Source organism: Sapajus apella, unplaced genomic scaffold (genome assembly GCF_009761245.1).
Source record: "Sapajus apella isolate SASKATOON/1434 unplaced genomic scaffold, GSC_monkey_1.0 scaffold51, whole genome shotgun sequence".
NCBI lineage: Eukaryota > Metazoa > Chordata > Mammalia > Primates > Cebidae > Sapajus > Sapajus apella.
In genome coordinates, this window is record NW_022436991.1 from 14,125,757 (window position 1) to 14,139,161 (window position 13,405).

Here is a 13,405-nt window from a genome sequence, read left to right on the forward strand (position 1 = left end):
AAATTTTAAAATTAAAAAAATTAGCTGGGCATGGTGTCATGTATCTGCAGTCTCAGCTAGTGGGGGGGCTGAGGTGGGAGGATCGCTTGAGCCTAGGAGGTCGAGGCACAGCAGGATGTGATTGTGGCACTGCACTCTAGCCTGGGCAACAGAGCAAGACCCCGTCTTCAAAAATAATGATAGAATTTTTTAACTTTTAAAAAAAGACTTACTATTTGCATACAACCTACGTGCATCCTCCTGGATACTCTAAATCATTTCTAGATTACTTGTAAAACCTAATGCGACATGAATGATACGTACATAGTTGCTATACTGCATTGTTGTTAAATTTGTATTATTTTTATTGTTGTATTGTTATTTTTGATTGCTTTTTTTTCCAAATGGTTTCCCTTTGGGGTTGGTGGAATCTACAGATGCGGAACCCATGGCTGCAGAGGGCTGACTATCACTGGTTAGAGGAAGGGCTGTCCCAGTCTCTGCCTTCACCACCCCAGAAGGCATTGACCTTGGGCTGAGCTGGTCCAGCAGACATCAGAGCCCGGCCTCTCCCAAGATGGACCTGGCTGTTGGCCTCTGCCCAATCCTGACTGCCAGCTCTTCCTAGACAGAAAGCAGCACTTTCCCTCCCCCAGGAGCAGAGCAGAAGTCCTCTCCACCTCCCCCAAGCCCCTCACCACCCCTTGCCCTGTTTCCAACGGGCTCCCTAAAGACCAGCCTCCCATGCCTTCCTGGCCAGACGCCCAGCTCTCTGCAGCAGCCTTAAAGTTTATCTCCTCATATCATGCCTCCCCTGTTTATCTTTTCCCAGGCATGAATACAAAATCCTTTCTCTCCACAACTTGCTACCTCAGTCTTACTCCAGCATCCGGCTGCTACACACTTCTCAGTTACTGTTTTCTGAAGACTTCGAATCTTTGTCCGCCCGCCTGGTCACTCCTGCAGTGCGGGCCTGTGAAAAGAGCACAGGGCTTTGAAGCCACGGGAGCTGGGTTTAATCCCAGCTCCGCAATGACCAGCTGCATGACCTTGGGCAAGTCAATTAACCTCCCAGAGCCTGGATTGTTTATCCGCCTGGAATTATGGAGACAATCTTATTTGCTTTCACAGTGGGTCTGACCACTAGGAGAAAACCTGGGTTGGCTTATGTGTTTTCTTGAGGGGTAGAAACTTTGAGAAGTCCTTGGAAGTGGAAGAAAGAGTCCCCCACCTCCTGCCCCCCACAAGGAGCCTGCCTGCAAGGACTGGTGGTGGTTGCTTGTGGCCAATGACAAACTTCTGTTGTGTGGCTGGAGTGAGCAGGCTGGGGGAAGGGCTGCATGCTTTGGAAAATGGAGGTGATTTTTTGATGATTGGTGCAGGGAAAGGAAAGGAGAGATGAACCCACTGATGAAGGAGAGGCGGCCGGATGCCTGCCCCCAGGGACATCATGCCCAAACCATCTGAGACAGACTGATCATCTCCCCTCCAGCCCCTTCCCCTTCTTCCCCATCTTGGTAAGACCACTGGTCACCCCATCCCAAGCCAAAGGACAGCTGAGGGATCTCCCAGGTCAGGGGCCCTCTGACCATCTGGCCCCTTCTCAGAATAAAGTTTTCTGCCGCATGATATGAAATACGTAGTATTACAGAGGCAACGAATTACACTGAAATATAGTTAGCAACATATTTAAACAAACCGTTGTATAGGAATGTGTGTGCTGTTTGGTTAACATGTGAAACGAGATTCAGTAGAAACTCTAATAAGCACCATACTTTGGAAGGAGTGCATTTGGAGGTAGCTGCAGCTGTGGTGAGATGTCATGAAAAGTATGGATTACTGTTGGTGACTATGTCCCGGTCTCCTCCCCACTGCTGTGATTTGTTGGAGGAAATGCGAAATGACAGTTAATTTCATGTTAGAAAATTAAAGATGCTGTTTCCCCTGACTGGGTTCACAGACCCCCTGAATTCTGTGTACCTAAGCTAGAAACCCTTGACTTTGACTCTATTTTCCCCTAACCACCTACTCCCACCCGCCCCTCCCAACCAGTCCTCAAGCCCTGCTGACTTGACCTCCTGCACCCTGGACCTGCTCCTGTCCCCACCCATTCTCCACTTGGGCCTTGCTGCTTTGCACCATTACAGCTCTGACCCACCTCCCCACCTCCATTCCTGCTCCCCTCCCTCTGTGCTCCACCCTGAACCCAGAGGGACCATCCCTGATACGGTCTGGCTGTGTCCCCACCCAAATCTCATCTTGAATTGTAGCTCCCATAATTTCCACATGTCATGAGAGGGACCTAGTGGGAGGTAATTGAATCATGGCGGTAGGTTACCCTGAGCTGTTTTTGTGATATCTCATGACAGTGGATGGTTTTATGAAGGGGGAGTTTCCCTGCACACGCTCTCTTGCCTGCCGCCATGTAAGACATGACTTTGCTCCTCATTTGCCTTCCACCATGTATGTGAGGTCTCCCCAGCCAGGTGGATCTGTGAGTCCATTAAACTTCCCTCCTTTATATATCACCCAGCCTCAGATACGTCTGTACTAGCAGCATGAGAATGGACTAGTACAACCCCCAAATGCAAACCTGACCACGTTGCCCCTTGCTCCACACTTCGGTGGTTCCCTATTGCCCATATGATAAATCCAAAGACCGCTATGAAGCACTGAGACCCTCACACAACTCTCCGGCTTCATCTTTCAACATTCCTCCTCTCCCTGCTCCCAGTCCTCCCACCATTCTGAAGGTCCCAGAATACGCCGCGTCATCAGGCCTTCGCTTCCACTGTCCACTCCACCTGGAATGCCCTCCCCAAGATGTCTACCAAGCAGACTTTCACTTATTTTCCAAGTCTCACTCAAATGTTGCATTCCCTATGCCCAACCCATTCATCCCCACTCCCTGGGCAAATGTGGGTGCCCTTCCCCCAGGGCTGTTGAGACACCCAGTCCATAGAAGTCCATACACCATGTTAGAATCATCTGAGGAATACGTCTCTCCACAAGATCACAAACTTGGCCAGCCGTGGTGGCTCATGCCCATAATCCCAGTGCTTTGAGAGGCTGAAGCAGGAGGATTACTTGAGCCCAGGAGTTGGAGGCTATTCTGGGCAACCTAGCAAGACCCAACTCTACAAAACATTTTTAAAATTGCTTGGGCGAGGTGAGGGGAATGGAGGTCGCCTATAATCCCAGCTACTTAGGAGGCCGAGATGAAGTATCGCTTGAACCCTGAACGTCAAGGCTGCAGTGCATCATGATTGCACCACTGCTCTCCAGCCTGGGCAACGAAGCAAGACAGTCTTTTTCCTTCAACTCCCCACAAAAAGCACAGTTCCCAGTTAGGCCTTCAGTGAATGCTGGTTGAGTAAATAAATAAAAGATGGAGAAAAAAAAGAATAAATAAGCTTTCGGACCTTGGATGGCTAGGGATGGGGCGCAAGGGGGCCAAAATGCATGTTGTGTGTGTGTTGTGACAATTTTTCTACTTTTCTTCTTTTCTTTCCCATCATGATTGGATTTCCTACATCCTGAGATGACAGATCGCCATGTTTTGATCTATGGCATGTGCTCTAATTTCTTGAATGCAGCTCTCTATTCTTTGAAAGATCCCTCCGTCAAATGTACATACCTCAATTAGGAGAGATTACTTCCCTTACCAAGAGGCTCATCGTTTCGGTTTCATTAAATAGAGAGTTCTTCCAATGCGTGAAGAATAGGATTAAATTTATAGAAATTCAATTTACACTCAGCTTTTTAGGAGCAAATGTCTTACACAGCCAAGCCACTGTTCTGTCTGCCAGGCCTCCTGAAGTTCTAGTTTATAGGCTTTCTTTATTCCCTTCCTGCGTAATCCCAGCTTAACCCCTGATGACCTGGAGCTGCTGCGGCGACCCTGGGCACCTGCCCACCAAATCTAAGTGTTTGCCTTGGAATAGTCTGTCTCCCCCTTCCCGAGTCATATGATGCAGCTGACTCTCCCATTCTTCCTGAAACCCTTAAAATCCTTGGCTCGTGACCTTTCCTCACAATCCCTGCCCAGCCCGCACTTGCCCTTGAGCTTCCAGATATGTTTGATCATTCGACTTCCAATGCAGCATCTCCACGTGGAGTTCTCAAAGCCGGATGAGCTCAGAAAGAGGAGCTACGTGCCCTACAACCCAAATCGCTGCCTCCTCCTCCTCCCTCTTCTTCTTTCTTCCTCTTCTTCTTCTTCTTCCTTCTTCGTCTTCTTCTTTTTTTTTTTTTTTTTTTTTTTTTTTTTTGAGATGGAGTCTTGCTCTGTAGCCCAGGCTGTAGTGCAGTGGCACGACCTGGGCTCACTGCAACCTCCACCTCCTGGATTCAAGCAATTCTCCTGCCTCAGCCTCCTGAGTAGCTGGGATTACAGGCATGTGCCACCACGCCTGGATAATTTTTGTATTTTTAGTAGAGACGGGGTTCCACCATCTTGGCCAGGCTGGTCTTGAACTCCTGACCTTGCGATCCATCCGCTTCAGCCTCCCAAAGTGCTGGGATTAAAGGCGTGAGCCACTGCATCCAGCCTAGGCTTCTTTTTTATATCCCAGGGCACGCAGTCAGCCCATTCTACATAACTACCGCCCTTTCCCTGATGCTGCAAATCCAGTCCATCACAGACCATGTGGCACTGAATTCCTGAAGACATCTCGAGTTCGTCTGCCTCTCCCCGCTGCCCACACGTGTTATGCTCCTTGAGGTCTGGGACTGCCTGCTTTTGTTCAGTGCTATGACCTCAGAACCTGGGCCGGCACCTGGCATGTGACAGATGCTTAGTCAATATATGTGAGACATTTTTTCACAAATGATAAAACTCAGGCTCACAGAAGAGAAAAGATTTGTCCCATGTCTCCCAGTTGGTACAACCAAGGCTTACCCCAAGGGCAGCACCCCTTCTCACCTCTGCTGTGAGAGGCCACGGGACCAGCCACACCTTACCTGAGAGCACCGTGAAGACAGCCGCGAAGGCGTTGAGCTTGAGCCCGTCGATGACATTGCTGGAGTGGAACAGCTCGAGACACATGAGGCTGAAGCCAACCACCAGCAGCAGAATGTACAGCACCTCGGAGACCACAGACAGCCACAGGACCCCTGTCCAACAGAGGCAGAGAGGCCGTGAGACCAGGAGCAACCCAAGACGGACCCACCCCGTGCCTATTCCTCCCACACCGGTGGAGGATAGCAAGTCATTTTAGAATAGACCCTGGCTCTGGAGCAGGTCCTGATTGATGATGGAAGGCTGTCATGGCCACCCCATCCTTGTCTGCAGGGACCAGCTCAGGAACCCAAGCTTAAGTCAGCCAGTGCCCAGAGCACAGCATTCTCTGGAGGCCCATTACTGGGGAAGAACTTTTGTCCTGTGACTGGACCAGGGGCTCCCTTTCTTTCTCATGGGTTAGATGATCACCACTGAGAGCCAGCTTGCTGCCACAGAGCCACCAGTTTAGGGTGAAGCTAACGCTGGAGACGCAGAGAAGAGCGATGGAACAATGGGCTCATCAGATCAACCAGCAACGCCGGGAGCTGCCCTGCTCTGGATTTCATGAGATAAACTGCTGTGTTGTTAGGCCAGTCAGTGTGAGGTTCTCTGTTACCTCCAACTATACATTTTGCTTTGTTCTTTTTTTGTTTGTTTGTTTTTGTGGGGTTTTTTTTTTTTTTTTTTTTCAAGAGAGTCTGACTCCGTCACCCAGGCTGGAGTGCGGTGGTGCTATCACGGCTCACTGCAGCCTCAAACTCCTGGGCTCAAGCCATCCTACCATCTCAGCCTCCCAAGTAGATGGCAATATGGGAGTACACCACCACATCTAGCTAATTTTTTATTTTTTGTAGAGGTGGGGGTCTCGCCATGTTGCCCAGGCTGTTCTCAAAGTCCTGGGCTCAAGCTATTTGCCTGCTTCAGCCTCCTAGAGTGCTGGGATTACAGGCATGAGCCACCACATTCGGCCACCTGTGGCTCTAAGTATGCCACCTCACACACAAGGTCCCTCAAGCCACACCTACACTTTTATCTGCCCTGTATCCTACCTCACATTTTTTCTAGACCCCACCATTGCTCCTTCCACACTTCAACCTTGTGGTTCTCCCAGTCAGCCATGTTCTGGTGGGGTCCTGCCCTCCTGGCATAGCTGATTGGTCCAGTATGATCATCTGACTTTTAACTGACCAATCAAAGTCTTCCTCTAGGAATCTGCACTTAGAACCACTGAAATAGAGAGAAGGAGAGAGAAGCTTGGATGAGAGTCTGAGCATTCTGGCCACATGAGCACCTGGCTCCAGCTGTTCCTGAAGGCCACCTGCCCTCCTGTCCTTCCAGTGGTTTGGCAGTTCAAACTTTCTTTGTACTCCCTGAGATAGCACAGCTCCCTTTTCCTACAAATGGGTCCAAATTGGATTGCCATCATTTGTCATCTAGTTTATGGGGTATCTGCTGTCTTTCCTACCCATATTATAACAGTGCCTGCATGCTTTTCACTGGGAGAATCTTTTTCTTCCCTCAGTCTTCATGGTTCCATTGCAGCTGACCCATATCTGGGCTCCATGCTGGGGTACATGACTCATGGCTAGCCAGTCAGAGCCCTATGTCCCTCCAACTCCAGTCATTGGTTCAGGAGTGAATTTCTCTAGACCTCAGTTCCTTCGTCCATAAAATGGGGGTGATGGCTGGGTGTGGTGGCTTGTGCCTATAATCCCAGCATTTTGGGAGGCGAGGTCAGAAGTTCGACAACACCCTGGCCAACATGGTGAAACCTGTCTCTACCAAAATACAAAGAACTAGCCAGGTGTGGTGGCGCCCATCTGTAATCCCAGCTACTCGGGAGGCTGAGTCAGGAGAATGGCTTGAACCTGGGAGGCAGAGGTTGCAGTGAGCCAAGATCACGTCACTGCACTCCAGCCTGAGCAACAGAGTGAGACTCTGTCTCAAAAAACAAAAAAATAAACTGGGGGTAATAACAACTGTCTCTCAGTGCCGTGGTGTTACGAGGATTTGGTTGCACAGCAATGTAGGGAGCTTATGTTAGCACATAGTAAGAGCTCAAGTCATTTGTCCTATTACAGTTTGTTGAGAAGAACATGGTGGGGATATATCGAATGGGGACCGGGAATAGAGACCAGGGGCTCTCGATGAGGTCAAGGCTAGAGAGAGAGTCAAGAGGGAGAAATGACATTGTGGGGACACATATGATTTCTGAAAGAAAAAGAACCAAATAGAAGATGGAACTAGGAACACATCCCCATGGGTTGCCTTCCATGTCACACTGGTCATGAGGTTCCAGCAAGACCCACACGTTAGAGAAGGGGCTATGGACCAGGCCTGGGCAGTAAGACATGGACCCATGACCCACGTCTGTTCAAGGAGAATCAACCTCAGGACCTTTGCAGGAACTACTGGGAGAGAGAAGCCTGCCCACCTCCCTTCCTCCCTTCCTCTCTCCTCTCTTTCTCTCTTTCTTTCTTTCCTTTCTGAGCAGAGTCGCACTCTGTCACCACGCTGCAGCACAGTGGTGTAATCACAGCTCACTGCAACCTCTACCTCTTGGGCTCAAGCAGTCCTCCCTCCTCAGCCTCCTGAGTAGCTGGGAGTACTGGCATGCACCACCATGCCCAGCTCACTTTTGTATTTTTTGTAGAGATGGTGCCTCACCATGTTACACAGGCTGGTTTCAAACTCCTAAGTTCAAGTGATCATTCTCCCTCAGCCTCACAAAGTAATGGGAGTGTAGGCCTACGCCACCACGCCCAGCACTAGAAGCCTTTTCTTCTTACCAGGTTTGAGGCTAGAAGGATGTAAAGATGGAATTGACTGAATTACCAGGTAGCAAGAGCCTTCATGAGAGTGAACCCAGTGCCAAGGGAGGCAGAGCCAAGAGATAGAGGAAGACTGCAACCTGATGACATTGTTTGAGCCCCTAGAACCAGCCATGCCTGAAGCTGCCAGTCCTTTGTACTTTCAATCACATGAACCAATTAACTCCTTGTCATTGCCTATGCCGGTTTGAGGAGAATTTCCATCACAAGCAGGAGTCCCTATCTTCAGTTTTTCTGTTCTCCAAAGCTGTCAAACCTGTCCTTTTCAGCTCTCTGCCTTTGCACAAGCTGTTCCTTCCACCTGGAATGTCCCGGGGACATCCAAGAAATACTATTTATCAAATAAAACAAATGAACAGTAAATTCTGGGTCCCTACCTGCTCCCTGAGGAAGAACCCAGATGCTGAAACACCCACTCTGGTTCCTAGCGCAACAGCACTTTTAGAGTTTCAGAGAACTTCTCTTTTCCTCTTCTTCCCTTTTTTTCTTTTCTTTTTTTCCCCCCCATACCAAAATATCACATCTCCTGGGCAATTCCTTGGATTATTGTAAGAGAATAATGTGCTCTTGGCAGCCTGGATGTTGTTAAAACATCCCCTGGCACCGCACACTCAGCCTCCGAGCCCTTAGCTGGCCCCAGGCCCACCAGGCAGCAGAGAGCGCAGCAAGAAAATCACAGAGCGCTGAGCCTGCGGGAGGGTGGCCGCCCCCAGGGGGTTTCATCCCAACCCAACCGCCTTTACCTCGGAGCTGCCGATGCTCCTCTCGCTGGGTTTCCAGCCCCTGCTGGTGCCGGCAGGGACCGCCCCTCATCATGGCGCTGCTCACTGACTCAGCGGCCTCCCCCGCGCAGCCCCCACACCGCAGGGGGTGCGTTCAACCCTGCCCACGTGGGCCCCGGGCCAGGACGCCTCCCCCGCACCTCCCCTCACAGCGGGGCCCAGCTCTGCTCTTTCAGAATTGATGGGAGACGGGCTGGAGCTTGGAGGTGGGGATGCTCCAGAAGTAACTTAACTATGGGGAAACAGGCAAAGGGTCCCCGATGCCTGGCGGGGTTGTGCTTATTTGTTTATTAAGACAGAGTCTGGCTGTATCGCCCAGGCTGGGGGGCAGTGGCCACATCTCGGCTCAAGCTGCAACCTCCACCTCCCAGGTTCAAGCAATTCTCCTGCCTCAGCCTCCCGAGTGGCTGGGATTGCAGGCACCTGCCACCGTGCCCGGCTAATTTTGGTGTTTTTAGTAGAGATGGGGTTTCGCCATGTTGGCCAGGCTGGTCTCAAACTGCTGACCTCAAATGATCTACCCACCTCAGTCTCCAAAATGCTGGGATTACAAGCCTGAGCAGTGCCCAGATGGGTTGTGCTGCATATATATATATATGTAATGAGAGAGAGAGAGTCTTGCTTTTGGTCCAGGCTGGGGTGCAGTGGCATGATCATAGCTTACTGCAGCCACTAACTCCTAGCCTCAGGCCATCCTCTTGCCTCAGCCTCCGTAGTAGCTGTGACTACAGGTAAGTGCCACCATGCTCAGCTAATTTTTTTATTTTTTATTTTTGTAGAGACAGAGTCTCATTATGTTACTCAGGCTGGTCTCGAACTCTCAGCCACCAGTGATCCTCCCACCTCGGCCTCCCAAAGCACTGAAATTATAGGTGTGCCTGGCCGAGCTGTGCTTCTTTTTCCAGCTAGGTCGCTAGATTTATTTCCTTGTCTTCTTACTGGGCTCGGGAGCATCTGTCTGCAAGTTTCAGCCCATTCCAGCCAAGGAAATTAATAACAATACTGATCATTCTGGTTGTTATCATTGTCACAATAAGGGCTGACAGTTACCAGGTCTTTATTATGTACCATGTTAAAAAGGAAAGTGCTGGTGTCCCGCCCAGTCTCCTCGGCTCTCTTTTTAGAGTTTCTGTCTTTGGAGGATTGGCTTTGGGCAACCAGAACCCATTTTGTCTATCTTTGTTCAGAAAATGACTGGGAACTTACATTTCCCTCTTAGCTGCCATCAGCACATGACTGACCAGCAGGGTCCTGTCCTGTGGCTCTGGCTGGGACAGTCGGAGATGTGACCCACACTGCAAAGCCCCCGTGGGGTCAGACTGGCCTGACACCATCCCTTGCTTTCCTTTCTCCCTTCCCTGTCCTGCGGCGTCAATTTCCTTACCAGTGTCCTGAGGGAGCATTGCCTTCACCAATGACTTTGCACCCAAATCCTCATCTTACTCTGCGCCTCTAGAGAATCTGATCTCAGATACAAAAATTCAAGCAGATTACATCCCCAAATCTTCCTAACGGTCCTGCAATGTAGCAATGTATCACCCGTTTTGCAGACAAGAAAACTCAGCTTCTGGGGGATTAAGCAACTGGTCCACACAGCTAGGTAGGAGCATGGTCTGGATTCAAACTCAGTTCCTCTCTAACTCCAGGAACCAAGGTCAGCAAGGAGGCGATAATCAGGACAGGGTGGCCACTTGGAGACCACATTCTCCCGCTCTTAGCAGGGTGTTGAGCTGGTCTGGCTGTGGGGCGTAGGATTCCCTAGTCAAGGCTCTAATTCAAGATATTCTCCAGAGTCCCAAGCAATTCTGGAACCAGGTGTCCAGAAGAGGATGGCTGCTGACTGGGATGGAGTGGCCCCTTCGGTTCTCAGGGATCCTGGACCAGCCGGCCACCAGGCTTGATGGGGAAGGAGGCCACCAGGTAGAGAAGGCAGTCTGGAGGATTCTTCGAAGCCAGGCTAGGAAAACTGACTTTGACCTGCCTTCAGGGGCAGGTAAGGGGCTTAGCCCGGGAACTATGTCTGCTGAGCGGAGGGTGAAGAATGGATGGACAGGATGGAAAGAGCTCCCAGAGGCTTCCACCGCACTCCACATGAGAGATGACGGTGGCCGGACTGTGGTCACAATGGAAGTGAGGACAAGTAGGTGAACTGATAACCTCTGAGGGGTGGACTCAGCGGGCTGTGCACCTGTGAACACGGCAGCAATGGAGAGGGATGAGGCCAAGGTGGTGCCATGTTCCTGGCTTGGACACCTGGGCAGACGATGGCATTCCTCACTGAGCATGGAACTCAGACGTCAGACAATGGCGTTCCTCACTGAGCATGGAACAGTGCTAAGGCAGGGGGACAGTGACATGCAGAGCCCACATGAGCTGCGGAGTAGCCAGCAGGGATGTCCACGAGCTGCAGCTCAGACAGGTGTGGGGCACTGGCAAGACGTCAGCAGTCTCTCTGTATCTGCTGTGATTGTTGGAGAGTACTTGGAGCTAACAGGATGCCTCTGAAGCCACGCCGGGCAAAAGAGAACAGAGTGGGAGTTGGGATTCCAGGGGACAATGATACTTAAGGGGAGGGAGCAGTGGCAGGGAGCTGTGAAGGTGCAGCAGACACAGCTGGTGCCCCCAGTCCCCCAACGGCCCTTGGGGGCATGCTTCCACCTGCTGGCGCCTGTCTCTCTGCTTGGGGCCTTGCCTTGGCCACCAGAGCCCGCCCCCATCCGGCTTTGAGGCAGGTTGGACCCGCCGGGGGACGTACACCACCCTGCTTCCTTCCCCAGCAGCAGCCCTCCCCCGGGGCTGAGTGTGAGCTGGTGAATAAGTCCCAGAATCTGGGTGTCCCTGGGGGCTATGAGCTACATATTCCCATTTCCCACCAGGGGACAAGTGCTTTAAGCTGGTGTTGAGTCATACATTATGTTGTCTGAACCAAAGAATGAAAAAGTGATTCTCTGTCCTCTGATTTTTAACATTCATATTACTTCAATCAGAAGAATCTCTGTGTGGCGCCAATAGGTCCTTAACACCTTTCTAACCCTTGTCAGTTTTTTAGAGCAAAGACAAGGCTGGCTGCAGGTTCAGAATCTTCCATAGTTTCTAGCCAGATTGAGTAACTTTTTTTATAATTTGTTATTATTAATCATTTTTGAGGCCGGGAGAGATGGCTCAGACCTCACACCGGGCGCGACGGCCGGGATGGCTCCCAGCACTTTGGGAGGCCGAGGTGGGCAGATCACACAGTCAGGAGTTCAAGACCAGCCTGGCCAACATAGTGAAACCCCATCTCTACTAAAAATACAAAAAATTAGCCAGGCATGATGGCGGGTGCCTGGAGTACCAGCAGCTCGGGAGGCTGAGGTAGGAGAATTGCTTGAACCTGGGAGGCAGAGGTTGCAGTGAGCGGAGATCACGCCACTGCACTCCAGCCTGGGTGACATTGTGAGACCCCATCTCAAAAAAATATATATATTTTTGAGACAAAGCCTTGCTCTGTGACCCAGGCGGGAGTGCCGTGTGAAGTGGCTGAATCATGGCTCACTACAGCCTCAACCTCCTGGGCTCCAGGAGTCCTAACCGCTTCAGCCTCCCGAATAGCCGGAACTACAGGCACTTGCCACCACACTCCACGAATTTTTAATTTTTTTTGTAGAGACAGGGTCTCACTATGTTGCTCAGGCTGGTCTGAAACTCCTGCGCTCGAGTGATCCTCCTGCCTCAGCCTCCCAAAGAAAGCACTGGAATTACACACGAGAACCACCGTGCCTGGCCTCAGATTCTCTTAACCCTTCCCACTCCTCTGTGAGGAGTTCTTTCATAAAGTATCTTTAATTGAACTATTCGGGAGATTCTGTGACACATCTTTTTTTTTTTTTCTTTTTATGGCAAGGGACCCTGATTTCCAGTGAGAGTGGTGATCGAAGCTAGTGGTCTCAGCATACACTGAGTGCCCGACCAGCAGCACCAGGCTCACCTGGGCACTTCTGCAAATTCTCCAGCCCCAGTCCAGACCTGTGGAATGTGAAACCCTGAGAGTAAGACCCATTCTATGTTTGAATGGGCCCCGCAGGTGCTGTTGATACACAGTCCAGTTTGAGAATCAAGAATCGAAACTCCCGTTTTTAAATGTACATGTAAAAAATGAGGCTGAATGCAATGACTCAAGCCTCTAATCTCAGCACTTTGAGAGGCTGAGGTGGGAGGATCGCTTGAGCTTCAGGAGTTCGAGACCAGCCTGGGCAACATAGCGAGACCTCATCCCTACAAAAATTTTAAAAATTAGCCAGGTGTGGTGGCACGTGCCTGTAGCCTCAGCTGCTTAGTGGGTTGAGGTGGGAGGATCACTTGCGTCCAGGAGGTTGAGGCTGCAGTGAACTACGATCGTGCCACTGCACTCCAGCCTGGACAACAGAAGAGAGACCCTGTCTCAAAAATAAATAATAAAATTTTAAAAAGAGTCACCTTCAGGAAAAACTAAGTCAGTGCTAGAAGAGTAGGCTGAGGTGTCAGGCAAATAGAAGGTGCTATGGGAATAATTAAAGGATCGGGAACCAATGGCGATGCCTGACCTGTGATGGATGCTCACTTTTCTTCTTAGTGCTATGGAATGCAAGCTCGTGGAAGGAGAGGAAGGCAGAACAGACAGCCTCTCAGCAGGGCCGGCAGGGCCTTGCCTTGGTGACACCGGGAAAGGCTCCATAGTGGGGATGATTGTCCCAAGTCTCCAAAACTTGCACTAATGGCTCAATTTGCAACAGAGAACAGGTGACCTCTTGGGGGGGCAGAAAGAATGGGATGATTTCTCATCAGGTGTGGGG

The 13,405-nt window shown here is 50.6% G+C and overlaps 1 protein-coding gene across 5 annotated transcripts in view; it reads right to left on the reverse strand.

Moving 5' to 3' along the window:
- The window catches only part of GSG1L (GSG1 like), a 269,677-nt gene that overhangs the window by 87,278 nt on the left and 168,994 nt on the right, over window positions 1-13,405 (reverse strand). For 2 of the 5 annotated variants that reach the window (XM_032243033.1, XM_032243032.1), the window contains exon 3: window positions 4,942-5,094. The exons of 2 other annotated variants lie outside the window; for them this stretch is intronic. In XM_032243033.1, the coding sequence (XP_032098924.1) occupies window positions 4,942-5,094 (153 nt within the window). Of the gene's footprint in view, window positions 1-4,941; window positions 5,095-8,555; window positions 8,648-13,405 lie in introns of those variants that run through there. One more of the 5 variants, XM_032243036.1, reaches the window with a different exon arrangement.